This window comes from Psammomys obesus, unplaced genomic scaffold (genome assembly GCF_907164565.1).
Source record: "Psammomys obesus unplaced genomic scaffold, mPsaObe1.curated_primary_1811, whole genome shotgun sequence".
Lineage (NCBI taxonomy): Eukaryota > Metazoa > Chordata > Mammalia > Rodentia > Muridae > Psammomys > Psammomys obesus.
Genome location: NW_026596143.1, coordinates 5,737,487 through 5,751,083, shown reverse-complemented (window position 1 = coordinate 5,751,083; position 13,597 = coordinate 5,737,487). Strand labels below are relative to the sequence as shown.

The following is a 13,597-nucleotide window of genomic DNA, read 5'->3' as shown; positions in this document are numbered from 1 at the left end:
CTTCTTCTTCTTCTTCTTCTTCTTCTTCTTCTTCTTCTTCTTCTTCTCCTCCTCCTCCTCCTCCTCCTCCTCCTCCTCCTCCTCCTCCCCCTCCTCCTCCTTCTTCTTCTTCTTCTTCTTCATAAACAACGTTCAGAAAGCCCTCTGTAGGAAACAAAGGGAAATATTGTAATTTGGCCAATGTTACTCATGTACCCATAAATCTGGCATAGTACAAAAACCTTCCCAGCCTGTATTTAAGTGCTTTTATACATATATAGAGTTGATAGTCCTGAGAAACCTACCATTTTATTCAGTTTCATCATTCTACACCAAATGCCCTCTCCCACAAGCTCATGTTGGCACACTGGTCCTTAGCTACTGGCACTGTTTTGGGGGGTGGGGCCTTGGTGATGGAAGGTGGCTTTGAAGGTGATATTAGCACTGGTTCTGGTTTGTGGGCATACCTACCACCTGGTGCTCCTACCACCATGGAGGGAGCTGTTTTGTCCGTGATGCCTTCCCCACCATGATAAACTGAAATTCTTTGAAATGGAAAGCCAGAATAAATTCTTTCCCTTCCCTAAGTTACTTCTGAATTTTGTTTATTTGTTTTTTGTTTAGATTACAGTGACAAGTATTAATGAATATATATATTTCCTAAAATGGGCTTTTGAAAAATTAAATAAGTTTATTTTACATGCTTTCTAAATAAATTTTTAAAGGCTATGTAAAACTTCAGTTTTCTGAAAAAAATAATGCTGAGTTACTAAAAAGGAGCAAGGAGCCGGGCTTGGTGGCTCACGGCTTCAATCCCTGAACTTGGGAGGGTGAGGCAAGAGGTTCTCTGAGTCTGAGGTCAGCCTGGTTTACAAAGTGAGTTCCAGGACAGCCAGGGCTACACAAAGAAAATTTATCTCAAAAACAAACCACCCAAACAAACACAAAAACAAAACAAAATAAAACAACAAAAAAGCAAACCGGGTTAATCATGTAGCTCAGCAGTAAATCATTGGCCTGGTTAGTGTATTTGAAGCCCCTTGTTCAGTTTTCAGCCTCACCCCCGCCCCAAAGTCTTGGGGGATCTGTAGGACAGTGAAAGAGATGTTTCACTGCGGTGTTCAAAGAGGGCTGAGCAGTACAGAAAAGGCAAGTTACGTCCTGGGAGCGACAGGAACAGGACCCCGAGGAAGAGACTGTGGAAGGAAGCTGGAGAAATAGAGTGACATTCACATCTGTGATTCTTTTTCAGTGTTGGGCATGGAATGGCCTTTGTATGGTAGGCAAGCACCCTACCACTGAGCTAGAGCCACATACCTGAGCATTTTTCAGGTTTTGTTTTGTTTTTTGTTTTTAGAGACAGGGTTTCTCTGTGTAGCCGTGGCAGTACTGGAACATGTGCTGTAGACCAGGCTGGTCTTGAACTCACAGAGATCCACCTGCCTCTGCCTCCCAGTGCTGGGATTACAGTCATGTACCACCTTGTTTACCTGAGCCTCTTTTTAGCTAACATTTGGAACTGGAACCTTTGCGAAGGTGTGGGCAGACATCAGTCACAGGCAAGATATTAAATTTTCATTCTCGAGATATCAATTTATAGCTAGCTGAGTGGAGAATCCAAACCAAACCATGGATGATTGTGGGAAGAACACGAGTTTAGGGGGGGTTTGAGAACAACCACGGTGGGGTAAATGAGGAGTCTTGATGTGGCAGAGTTGAAAGGAGGCAGTAAAAGGTGCTTGAAAAGCCACATTCCCACCAGCCTACTGTGTCACTTCTTTCTGAGGACAGCCACGGTTTAAGGGGTGTGCTGGAGATTTATGCATCATGAAGTGACAGTACCTCTTAGGAACCAAGTTTATCTGAGAAATTAAGCATTACAATTTAGGTTTGGTAATTAGACTCTTCTGAAACCCCTCCCGGGTGTAAGCTGTAGCCCAGTAAAGACAATTGCTGTTGACTCCCCAGCTGTTAATGGAGAACTAATCAGAAGGGTCATTTTGCCTCACTTCCTGTCAGTGGGGCTAGGGAAGAGGAGAGGAACATAGGTTTGTGAGAATTCATCTTGCTTGTCAGGTTCATGGAAGCATGTCGCTGGAAATGTCTCCGAGGGTGTTTCCAGAAAGGTTTAGTTACGAAGAGAAGACTTGCCTTTGCCCTGCATGAGGCCAGCAGCATCCTGGGTGTTGGTGGAAAGGAGGAAGTGGCTACATCACAAAGCCACTCCTGTGCCCTCTCCACTGTGCGGTGAGCCAAAGGGAATCCTCCCTCAAGTTGATTTTGCCACATACTTTGGTGCAGCAACAAGAAAGGTAGCAATTCCAAACACAGACAATTCACTGATGTGGTTGGTTGGTTAGTCAGAGTGCATTTCATATGTTACATACCACGGCCTATGAACGGATGCATCCCTGTGTCCTGGAAACGATATTATGGGGCATTGCCCTGAAGGACTCAGAGGGTCACCCCATAATGATGAAACAAACAGAGGGGAGCCTCCCTCTTGGAGTGCCATTACATTGGAGCTTGAGGGCCTTGATGGCACTCTCTGTGGGTCCATCTGTCCTCCCCAGCTGGAGGACTTCTAACTTGATGGCATGCTCCAGGCTGGTTACTAGCATGGGTTAAATTGACAGCTATTACTGTAAATATACCCTGAAGCCTGGCAGGTTGCTACAGAGTGTAAATCATATACTGGAATCCGCTCTTTGGTGGTGAATATTTAAACACAGCCAGGTTCCTGACTCCTTACTACACCCTTGGCTTTAGCAGTGACCTAACTTACTGTTTTCAACATGCAAGTGAATTTGTACTCTTGAATTCTTCTTTGGTAGTTGATATGACTATATAAAAATTGTCCCCCCCCTCAAAAAAGCCCTGGAACTATCCTGAGATATATTAGCTATAAAAAAAGTCCCCAAAACTAGTTTCCAAATCTCTCTTCAGCTTTTGTTTCCCTTTATTCTTGACACTTTCAGCCCTCTAGTAGCTACCAACGTTTCTGGTGTCTCTCTCCTTTCTATTGATCTTAGAAGCACATGACCTGATTTCTAGACCTATTTCTAAAAATATGATCCCAAGCCAGTTGCTCAAATTTAGTAAGGGTTAGTTTTATTTTTGTAATAACTGGAATTAGCAATACCTATCTTGTCTTATTTTTCAAAGTGTTTACAAATAAGATTGAATGAAGTGACAGATTTGAAACTCTTTGGGAAATGATATACTCTTCATTTTACTTATAATGATTTAGATGATTGTATGTGTGTTTGGTGTGGGACAAATGTGGCTGTGTGTGCCAGCAATCACATTTAAAAGTCAGAGGACAGCTTTCTGGAAGTTGTTTCTAATCTTTTGCCATGAGTTCCGGGGATCCAACATAGGTTGGAGGTTTGCATAAGTGCTTTTAGCCACTGACCCACCTTGCTGCCCTGAAAATGATGTAGTTTTATTCCCATGTAAGATGACAATATTTCACTCATAATCTGGGTCATATTAGCTATAGCTATAGTAAATTACTTTTTGCACATAAAATGAAAATGTAATAATATTTCTGTCATGCAAGGGAAAGGATGAAATTTATTCCTAATTTATATTGTGTTTGAATGGTAGAACCTGAATCTGAATTCTAAATGCTAGCTGCACATTTCACGTAGTTAATAGCTATTAATATGCGCTGAATAGAATCCTGCAGGGCACTTTTGAGGTTCTTAGAGCCTTCTGTTCCCTTACTCTTTGACCCACCAGCTGACAGTTGTTCTACACAGGGCTGGTTGTTCTCTGTGTTAGCATCATTTAGTTGTGAATTTTACTGTATTAATGTTAAAAACTAGGAAAGATTACCTGATTTTCAGAGCTAAACTCTTTTCTTTTTTGTAGTACTTCTTAAACATACGATTTTGCAAGAGAATTATTTTTTCGAGATTATAATTACAGTATTTCTCTTATTCCCTTTCATTCCTCCAACCCCTCCCATGTACCTCCTTGCTCTCTCTCAAATTCATGGACTCCTTTTTAAATTGCTGTTACACATCTACATTTCATACACACATGAAAATACCACGTTCTCAGTCTGTATTCTGTTACTAGCATGTATAGGGATGACCACTTGGTGTTGTATAACCAACTTGAGGGCCCATTCATGGGGAGGACTATTTTTCCTAATTTCTCCTTCCATGTTAGCATGTCTGCTGTCATCTTTGTTCAGGTCGTGTTTAGGCAGCCACGTTGGTGAGACTTTATGGGTGTAGCTTCCTGTTCTGGTTCTTAACCATCCTTTGGCACCCTCTTCTGCAAAGATCCTGAGCCTTAGTGCAGGAGTTGTGTTGTGGATGGAACAATGTTGGGTCTGACTGGGCTCTACAACTCTGCATTTTGATTGGTTATGCTGCCCCCACCCCGCCAATGGTCTGTTGCAAAAGAGCTGTTTCTTTGATGATAGGTGGGATATAGTCTTGAGCCAGTTACTCTGCTGCCTTCACACTCAGCTCTCTCTCCTTTGAAGATGAGGATCATATCTGGGACATCCTGGAACTGGGGGAGGACTGAATCTCCTCATGCATGTTATATGTCTTGCAATGGTCCCATTCCTGAGGCCTTTTTTTTTTTCAAATGTTAGGGGGTACTTTGCCTTTCCTCTTTCCTTTTGCAGTTCCAAATTGATGAGGCAGCTGCATATTATATGAATTGAGCTTTGCTTTCTCTATAAAGTTTTAATAACATGAATACTATTTAAATAATAGAAGAAAAATAGTTACTGAGCATGGTGGGCTCTGTGTCCTGTTTTGATGAGTAAGCTTTATCAGTCTCATGTCACGCCACAGGAACTCTGGCTAGTTGCCATTACGTGCTTTCAGAAATTGGAGTGTTGAGAGCTTAGGTAAAGCCAGCTGGGATGTTGAGACTGGACTCTGGAAGGGTGGCACCAGAGCCTGTCCACTTAGATATTTTATTTTGGGAATTCCATGGGTGAAAGAGGAAAAATGCTTTTTTTTTTTTCCCCCCTGAAGCCAAGAATCATTGTGCCATTGAGGAAGAAAAAATATCCTAAATTTAGAAGTCAATCAATAGAGGGCTTGCAGAGATGGTCTTGCAGTGGATTGGAGTTCAATTTTGAGCTCCCTCACTGGGTGGCTCACAGCCTCCCTATAATTCTAGCTCCAGTATATCCAGTGTTTCTTATGGTCTCTGTTGGTGTAAATACACACATATGTACACACGACTTCACAGAGACACAACAAGCACATGCACATTAAAAAAAATGAAGAGAGTCATGAGAGAGGGATATGCTGTTAAGATACTGTTAAGATACAGGCCTTTCTCCTGAACTCTGTCCCATCATTGTATTTCTAGTTTATCTCTAATGCATCCTGGAGACATGTGACTCATACTTGGAATCCAGCCCTTGATATACCGTTCAGCTCTCCTATGCTCTAGTCTTGCTCCACTTTTTGCCTCCACAGGACTGTTTGCCCAGGATATTGGAGTTATGGCATCTTAGGAATAAAAGACGTTCAGTGTGCCTATTCTGTGCCTTTTAAAAGTTATTCATTAATTTATTTATGTTTTCTAAGGAGGGTGGGAGTGTAACTCAGTTGATAGGCAGTTTACCTCGAATACACAAGGCCTGGGTTTCATTCCTAATACCTCAGAAATCTGGGCATGCTGGTGGATGCCTTTTCTAGCATTTAGGAGGTGGAATAGGAGGTTCAAGGCTATCTTTGGCCCTAACAGTTAATTTGAGGTCAGCCTGGCTTCATGAACCTGTTTCAGAAACACCAAAAAGATCAGTCAGTTCAGATAGATGAAAATCTTATATGAAGCTTCCAGAAATTCATATTGGCCACATAACCCACTACTTTGCTGTACTTTTCACAAAAGACTCAGCAAGCAGAATGCAGTAAACAGAATACCTTGATGAGCCTGGATGGTTTCTCTAGTTGACCACTATCCCACTTTTAATCAAAACCTGAACCTTTATTATTTTTTTCCCCTCACTTTTTCAGAATCGAACATGTGATCTATTTCTTTATTTCTTTGAGACCTGGCTAGGAAGTAACTTCATGTAAGTACCCCTGGAATCTAATCTTCTGGTGGCAGAGGAATTACGGAGAGGTTTGAGGCTTGGGAGTTGATGGGGCTTTGCAACCTTGAGCAAGTTAGGTAACTTTCTGTTCTCAGTTACCTTATTCCTGATGAGGTATTAGGTATATGTATATAATTAGCGATTAGGTATATGAGGTATATGATCTACAGGGTTCCTTTTAGCTTAAGACTTCTGTGATTTTTTTTTTTTTTTTTTTTTTTTACTCAGTAAGGCTATGCTCATCAACCCTTCACTATGGCTAAAAGACTGTTCATTCGTTGCAGTGTTTTTTGATGGTGCCTTGTCTGAGGACTCCAGCTGCTCTGATGATAGCCTAAGAAGACTGCACGCTGTTCCCTGTCAGCGCCAAGCCAGGCCCATTCAGAACCTTGGATCTCAGTCCTTCATGGAGACCAGCTCTCAGCAGGAAATTGGCACCCAGATGGTTGCTCCATGTGAAGTTGTCTGTGGCTGTGGGCAGACTGGAGGACACCTGGTGGCCAGGCCAGCCCTTTATCAATCATCTGGGTCCAGGCAGCATGGTGCGGATTCAGAGGAGGAGGCTTCTGGCACCTTGCCTGTGCATGACAGCTGCTGTCTTTCTGATGGTTACACTCCAGGTACCAGGAATCTGGGTTGTGTAGAGCAGATTCATTGCTGGGCCTTTACTGTCTCCTTCCTCCCCAGTTCCCCCTTCCCCCAGAACTCTGAGTAATTGATGTTTGCTTAACTTTCCAGAATAATGAGCTCATACTGCACAATGCAAGGAGAACACTGTAACTCTGCTTTTCTTCCTCTCTCTCTCTCTATTTCTATCTCTATCTCTCCATCTCTCTCTCTGTGTGTGTGTGTGTGTGTGTGTGTGTCTGTCTGTCTGTCTGTCTCTCTGTGTATTTAGCTTTATAGGTTTCTTTTATATAGTCCAGTGTGGTCTGGAACTCCAGATACTTCTACTTCTGATCCTAAGCGTTGCAATTGCAGGAACCACCATAGCCAGTTGAGAGAAAGAATAATTTCTTTTTCTTTCTCTTTCTAGCATTGTCACATACAGCCCACATGGGCCTCAGATTTGGTATACAAGGATAACCATGAGCATTGGATCTTCCTGATATTAACCTCCCAAGTCTTGTGACTACAGGCATATGCCACCGTGTCAAGTCATTTAAATTTTTTTAAATTAAAAGAAATTAAAATAAATAATTTCATACAATATATTTTGATCATGTTTTCCCCTCTTCCAGTGCCTCTCTGATCCTCCCACCGCTCTACCCATTCAACTTTATGTTCTCTTTCAAAAAACAGCCTAAAAACACAAAACCAAAATCAAACAAAGAAAAAAAAAACAATAAGACAAAAAAAAAAAAAAAAAAAAAAAAAAGCAACAAATGAAGCAAACCCCCTCCCCCAATGGAACGTGGTTTGGTGTGTGCTGGCATGGAGCCTGCCATGGAATGTGGGTGATAGAACTAATGACAATCCACTGGAGAAAACTGATCTTCCCATTGCCAGCTGGCATCAACTTCAGATAACTTCTTGCTTAGGGTTGGGAGCTTGTGTGTACTTTCCTGTCTCGGTGCTGTGTCCCCATCTGCTTGAGTCAATATGTGAATCAGTATTGTTTTTCTCTGGAAGACACTGTTTGCTTGGAGTTCTCTATTACCTCTTTCTGCCTCCTCTTCCACATAGCTCCCTGATTCCTGAGAAGAGGGTTTTGATGAACCACTCATTCTTTCCACATGGTTCAGTTGTGGGTCTCTGTGTTGCTCCCCATATACAGTCAGAAGAAGCTTCCCTAATGAGGGCTGAGAGAGGTGCAGATATATGTCATTAGGAATCATTTTATTATTATGTTCCTTTAGTAGGACAGCAGCATTTATAGTTTTCCCCATGGGCCCATCTCCCACGCAGTCTGATGTCTTTGGACACCCTAGCGGTCTCAGGCATGCATTCTGTTTCACGGGGTGGGCCTTAAATCCAATTAAAGAGTGGAGGGTCACTCCCAAAACATTTGTGCCGCTGCTGCTCCATTATATTACGTGGGAGGTTGCTGTTGTAAGTTACAGGGTTTGTAACTGGCCGACACTGACCCTTCCATTTCTCTTTTGGTAGTGTGTAGAGTACCTTTCAGCACCATGACTATGAGTCAATAGAGGCAGCGCTTCTAGTTGATCACCAGACAATATCTCAGTGTTCAGTGACATGAGTAAGTAATATCTTCAGTAATAGGGCCTCACCCATTAGTTTGAAGAACAACCAATAAACTTGATAACTGCCTGTGGTGTTTTGGGGTGTCTATGGGACCCCTTTGGACAATGACTCAACAAGACAACTATTTCCTGGCACTGGAGGTTTACTTGCATAAGATGTGTAATTGGGTTATTCTCCCTCCTGTTGTATGGGGTGACTTCATTTGTATTTTCTTTAATATATGTATGTATTTTTGAAGCTTCTTCAAGAGGTAGGTTTTCATACAGTTTCTCAAAGGGTCTTTAGTGTTCATTGTCTCTCCCCGTACTCTCTCCTTTATTCTCCTTTATTCCCTCTTCCTCTTTAATCCTCTACTTTACCTGTTATCTCTCTATAACACTATGTTGTATCTTCCCTTTTTTGGGGGAGATCCTCTCCTCTCTGATCTCTTCCTAGGTACCTAACCTCTGTGGTTATTCAAATTGTGGCACACATATAAAAAGCTTAAAAGGTAACTTCTACAAATAAGAGAAAACATATGTTTGTCTTTTTGGGTCTGGTTACTAAACACAGGATGATTTTTTTTTCTAGCTTTATCATTTGCTTGCAAATTTAATAATTTCATTTTTATTACTAGCTAAATATTTTTTAAATTAAATTTTTATTTTTGTATATTAATTACAGTTTATTCACTTTGTATCCCAGCTGTAGCCCCCTCCCTCATCTCCTCACAACCCACCCTCCCTCAACTCCTCCCATTCCCCTCTCCAAATCCACTGATAGGGGAGATCCTCCTCCCCTTCCATCTGACTCTAGCTTATCAGGTCTCATCAGGACTGCCTGCCTTGTCCTCCTCTGTGGCATGGCAAGGCTGCTCCCCCTTAATGGGGGGGGTAGTCAAAGAGCCAGCCAATGAGTTCATATCAGAGACAGTCCCTGTTCCCCAAGGGAACCCACCTGGATACTGACCTGCCATGGGCTACATTTGAACAGCTAAATATTATTCCATTGTAAAATGGACCACATTTTCTTTATCCATTTTATCAGTTGATGGACAACTATGCTATTTCCAATCTCTCACTATTATGAATAGAGCAGCAATGAACATGGATGAGCAGCTGGGAGCTCACATCTCGAACTATGAACAACCTATGACATCCACAGGAAGACTATACATCCTAAACCTCCCCAAAAAGTGCCACTACTGGAGACTAAACGTTCAAACACTGGAGATTATGGGGAACAGTGATGATTTAAGCCCCAGCAACACTCAACTTGATGTCATTTTGATTCTCCCTTTCTTCTTTATAATTTACTAAGTAATTAGTGCTGGTCATGAGAGCATGGGTGTAGGACCATGTACTGGAGCCTGAGAAACTGCAAGTGGTTGCAGCCACAGAGAAGAATGATTCTTCCTCCCTAGCAGCTACAAGCTGCCAATAGCATCTCAGTAATGGGTGGGGCCTGGAGAGCTCCTGCCCCGTCTATGCCTGAGTTTTGCTTTGTCTCGTGCAGATGTCCTGTACGTAAACCAGCCGCTGTGAGGTTGTGAGTGCGATAGCCTTGTCATGGCTAGAAAAGAACATTTCACAGCACTCGTCCCCATCCTCCAGCTCTTTCGTTCTTCACCTCCTCCTCCATGATGTTCTCTGAGCCTTGGGGTTTGGGAAGTGGAGAAAGAACCAAGTCTCCTGTTCTCAGCACTTTGACCACTTACACATCTCTGCATTGAAAGCTAACTATTGCAAAAAGATGCTTCTCTGACGAATGTTGAGAGCATCCTAGAGACTAAAAGAGGGTGTCAGATCCTACGTAAGTTAGTTACAAGAAGTTTTGAGCTGCTTAATGTGGGTGATGGGAACCAAACTCAGGTCTAGGAGAGCAGTTACTGCACTTAGTCACCGAGCTGTCTCTCCAGCACAGAGACTTTAAAAACATAACCATATAACAGCTATCTCACCTACCACAGTAAATAGTAGTTTCTCAGTACCCTCTATAGTCAGCATGTTAGATTGCTCCCAGCAAAAAGCACTTTCGTAATGGGATACTGAATCTTCAAGAAACACATCCCCTCACACTGCATTTGTCTGGTGAGTCTGAAGTTTTGCATTTGTATTTTTTGTTTGTTTGTTTGGCAGGTTTCTTTTGTACCTGTGTATTTTGTGTCTTATATTTGTTGAAGAAACTAGTTTATTTGTCCTTTGGATTGTGGATTTGGTTGACCTTATCCTTAGGGTTTTGTTTTAATATCCTCTGTCTCCTGTATTTTCTACAACCTGACAATGATATCTAGGGATACATACACGTTAAGTGCTGTTTTGTAGAAACAGCTCTCCTTAAAACTGCCTCTGTTATTTGTAAATGAACTTATGCCTCACAGAGGAGACACGAGGAACAAAGTTTGTATTTGAAGTTCCATTTCATGGAGTTTTGACAGCCTTTTCTTTTTTTCTCTTTGTTATTGGCTATACATTAGCAAGGAAGGTCAAATGTAGAGAGGGTCTGGGGCTGAGAATTGACTTGCTTCCCTCCTCAAGCTTTTGGGGAAGAGCCACATTATTACATTATGAAAGAGCTGAGAAAGCTCTTGGCAAGGGCTGACTCAGTTTTGGTTACTTAAAGCTATTATAATTGCTTTACTATTCTGGAACAGTGCTTGGCTTTCAGAGAGAAGGTCTTAGCATTTTAGTTGTCATGGGTACTTTTGAGGAAGTTTTACCCTTTCCACGGACAGTTACAGATTCCTTATGGTGCACGGTGGTCAGTGGCCCTTTTCTCACACCAGGCAGAGCAAGGCCATTAAAAAGGAGCTGCCCCAGGTGGGCAGTGGTAGTGCACACCTTTAAGCATAGCACGCAGGAGGCGGAAACAGGCAGATCTCTGCGTTCGAGGCCAGCCTGATCTACAGAGTGAGTTCCAGGACAGCTAGGGCAAGAAAGAGAAAGAGGGAGAGGGAGAGAGACAGGGAGGGAGAAGGGGGGAGCTGCCATTGGTTGCCGAGTGTGTATCCTCTCCCACACAGGGTGCAGACCCTCTCTGGGTCACTGTGAAGGAGTTAGTAAATCATCCCTTGGGGCTATGGGATAGCTTTCAGGATCCTCTGTGTCTGAGTGTCCATTAGAATGGCTAACCCTGGTTGGCAGATAATTTGGGAGCTATGTCCACGTTCTGAGCTGGAGCCTGTGAAGATGTCACTTCACATGGCAGAAGGGACTTTGTCATTAATGCAGTGTGCCTTGCTTTGGTGTGAGTGTGTCCCTTAGATGTCTATGTTGGAAATTCAGTCCTCATTGTAACAGAGATTAGAGGTGGACTCGTAAGTGCTGTGGACTTGATGCCACTATCCTGGAGCCGGGCTATCTTAGGGTTGGGTTGCTGATGAATTTGATTCTTTCTCTTTCTCTTTTTTTCCTTTCTTTCTTTTTTTATGTTTTTGAGACAAGGTCTCACTATGTATCCCATGTTGACCCTGAACTTGGTATCTTGTTGCCTCAGCCTCTTAAGTTCTAGGATCACATGTATATAGCATCACTTCTGGCTCCAAAATAATTTCTGTGGGGGAGGGCGAGGGCCAGCAAGAAGCCTACAGCTTTGAGCTAGTGGGAAGGCAGTCCAGCACCTAGCTACACCCCAGAACTTCCAGTCTTTTTCTTTCTCCTGGACTCCTCAGTGTTAGATAACATAGTCTTCAGAACTATGAGAAACAAATCTTTATTCTTTAGAGACTATCAACCTCTGGTGTTCTATGATAGCAGTACCCACTGGAGCGAGAAAGGAGATTATCCTGAGTTATCCACAGAGGTTGAAGGCAATCACACAAGTCATTAAAAGTAGAGAACCTTTCCTGGATTTGGGTACAAGGAAGAAGAGCAGTATCAGGGGTGAGGGAAGAGGTATCGATAGATCTAAAGATTGACAGTGGGGTCATCAGCCAAGGAAGTATTGTGAGCTGTTTCTAAAAGATAGAAAATACAAGAGGTTGGGCCTTCCCTCATTGTCTGTAGAGAACGTAGATTGCTGGCCCTTTAATTTTAGGCTCTACACCCATGTCTAGCTCCTGACCTCTAGAACTGTATAGTAGTAAGTGTGTTATTTTAAAGGAGGGCTGGTTTGTTGTTACAGAAAACTGACAGGAAGCAAAATCATCAAGATGGATGGGAGATGTGCCAAACAAAACGGAAGAATCAGCTTCTGTAAACTGGTTCTCTTCACTTTCAGGTAGTGGTTGAGCTGGGGAAATTTGAAAGGAAGAAGTTTAAGAATCCCAACTTTCATGATGGATATAAAAAAGTGGAAGAGCCTAAACATCTCAACCTGTTTCCTAAAAAGGAAGTGTTGCCCTTGGATGGGAAGAACATGGTGGATGTTGGTAACTACCCCATTATGCTGTGGTGGTCCCCACTGACTGGAGAGACTGGCAGGCTTGGCCAGTGTGGGGCTGATGCTTGCTTCTTCACCATTAACCGGACCTTTCAGCATCATCACATGACCAAGGCCTTCCTCTTCTATGGTGAGTTGGGATTTTCCTTCCTCCTTTCGTTTGTTAATGTCTGTTCAGTGCTGAGCTACTGATCATCTGAGGAGGGAGAGCTCACCTTGAGCTTGTGTTGGTACACCTGATTTCTTCAGTGTTGGCTCTGTGGAAGGCCTGAGGAATTTAGCAGATGTCAAACAATTCTGGCCAACGATGCTGGTTTGAAGGAGAATGGCCCCTATAGGCTCATATGTTTGAATGGCTCGTCCTCTGTTGGTGGACTGTTTAGGAAGGAGGCATGGCCTTGTTAGAGGAAGTATGTCATTGGGGCTTTGAGGTTTCAGAGGCCTGTCTCTGCCTGTTGCCTGCACATCCAGAGGGTAGCAGAATCCATAAACACCATGGGTGGTGGTTGGGAGCATGCAGCAGATAGGCAGGCATGGCACAGGAGCAGTAGCTGATAGTTTATATATTATCTAAAAATTGGAGACAGGGGTAAAGAGAGAAAACCAACTGGAATGGTGAGGGCTTTTGAAATGTCAAAGCCCATCCCCAATGACAGACCTCTCTAACAAGGCCACACCCCTTAATCCTTCCCAAACAGTTCCACAAACTGGGGACTAAGTAAGCATTCAAACATAGAGCCTGTGGGGGTAATTTTATTCTAACCATGACACATGGGGACCTGCATTCAGTCCCTAGAACCACGTAACACATCAGATACATGGTGTTACCCTGGGGCCGGGAAAGCAGAGCCAGGAGTGTCTATGGGGCTCATGGACACCTAGTCTAGCCTGCTTGTGGTCTCCAGGCCAGCGAGAGACTTAGAAAAAAAAAAAAAAAAAAAACAAAACAATGTGGATGGCACCTGCAAA

The 13,597-nt window shown here is 42.9% G+C and overlaps 1 protein-coding gene across 1 annotated transcript in view; it reads left to right on the top strand.

Moving 5' to 3' along the window:
* The window catches only part of Fut10 (fucosyltransferase 10), a 74,915-nt gene that overhangs the window by 2,001 nt on the left and 59,317 nt on the right, over positions 1-13,597 (top strand). Inside the window, exons 2-3 of the mRNA XM_055593291.1 lie at positions 6,346-6,681; positions 12,467-12,758. Coding sequence (XP_055449266.1) covers positions 6,601-6,681; positions 12,467-12,758 — 373 coding nt within the window. The 5' untranslated portion in view covers positions 6,346-6,600. The remainder of the gene's footprint in view (positions 1-6,345; positions 6,682-12,466; positions 12,759-13,597) is intronic.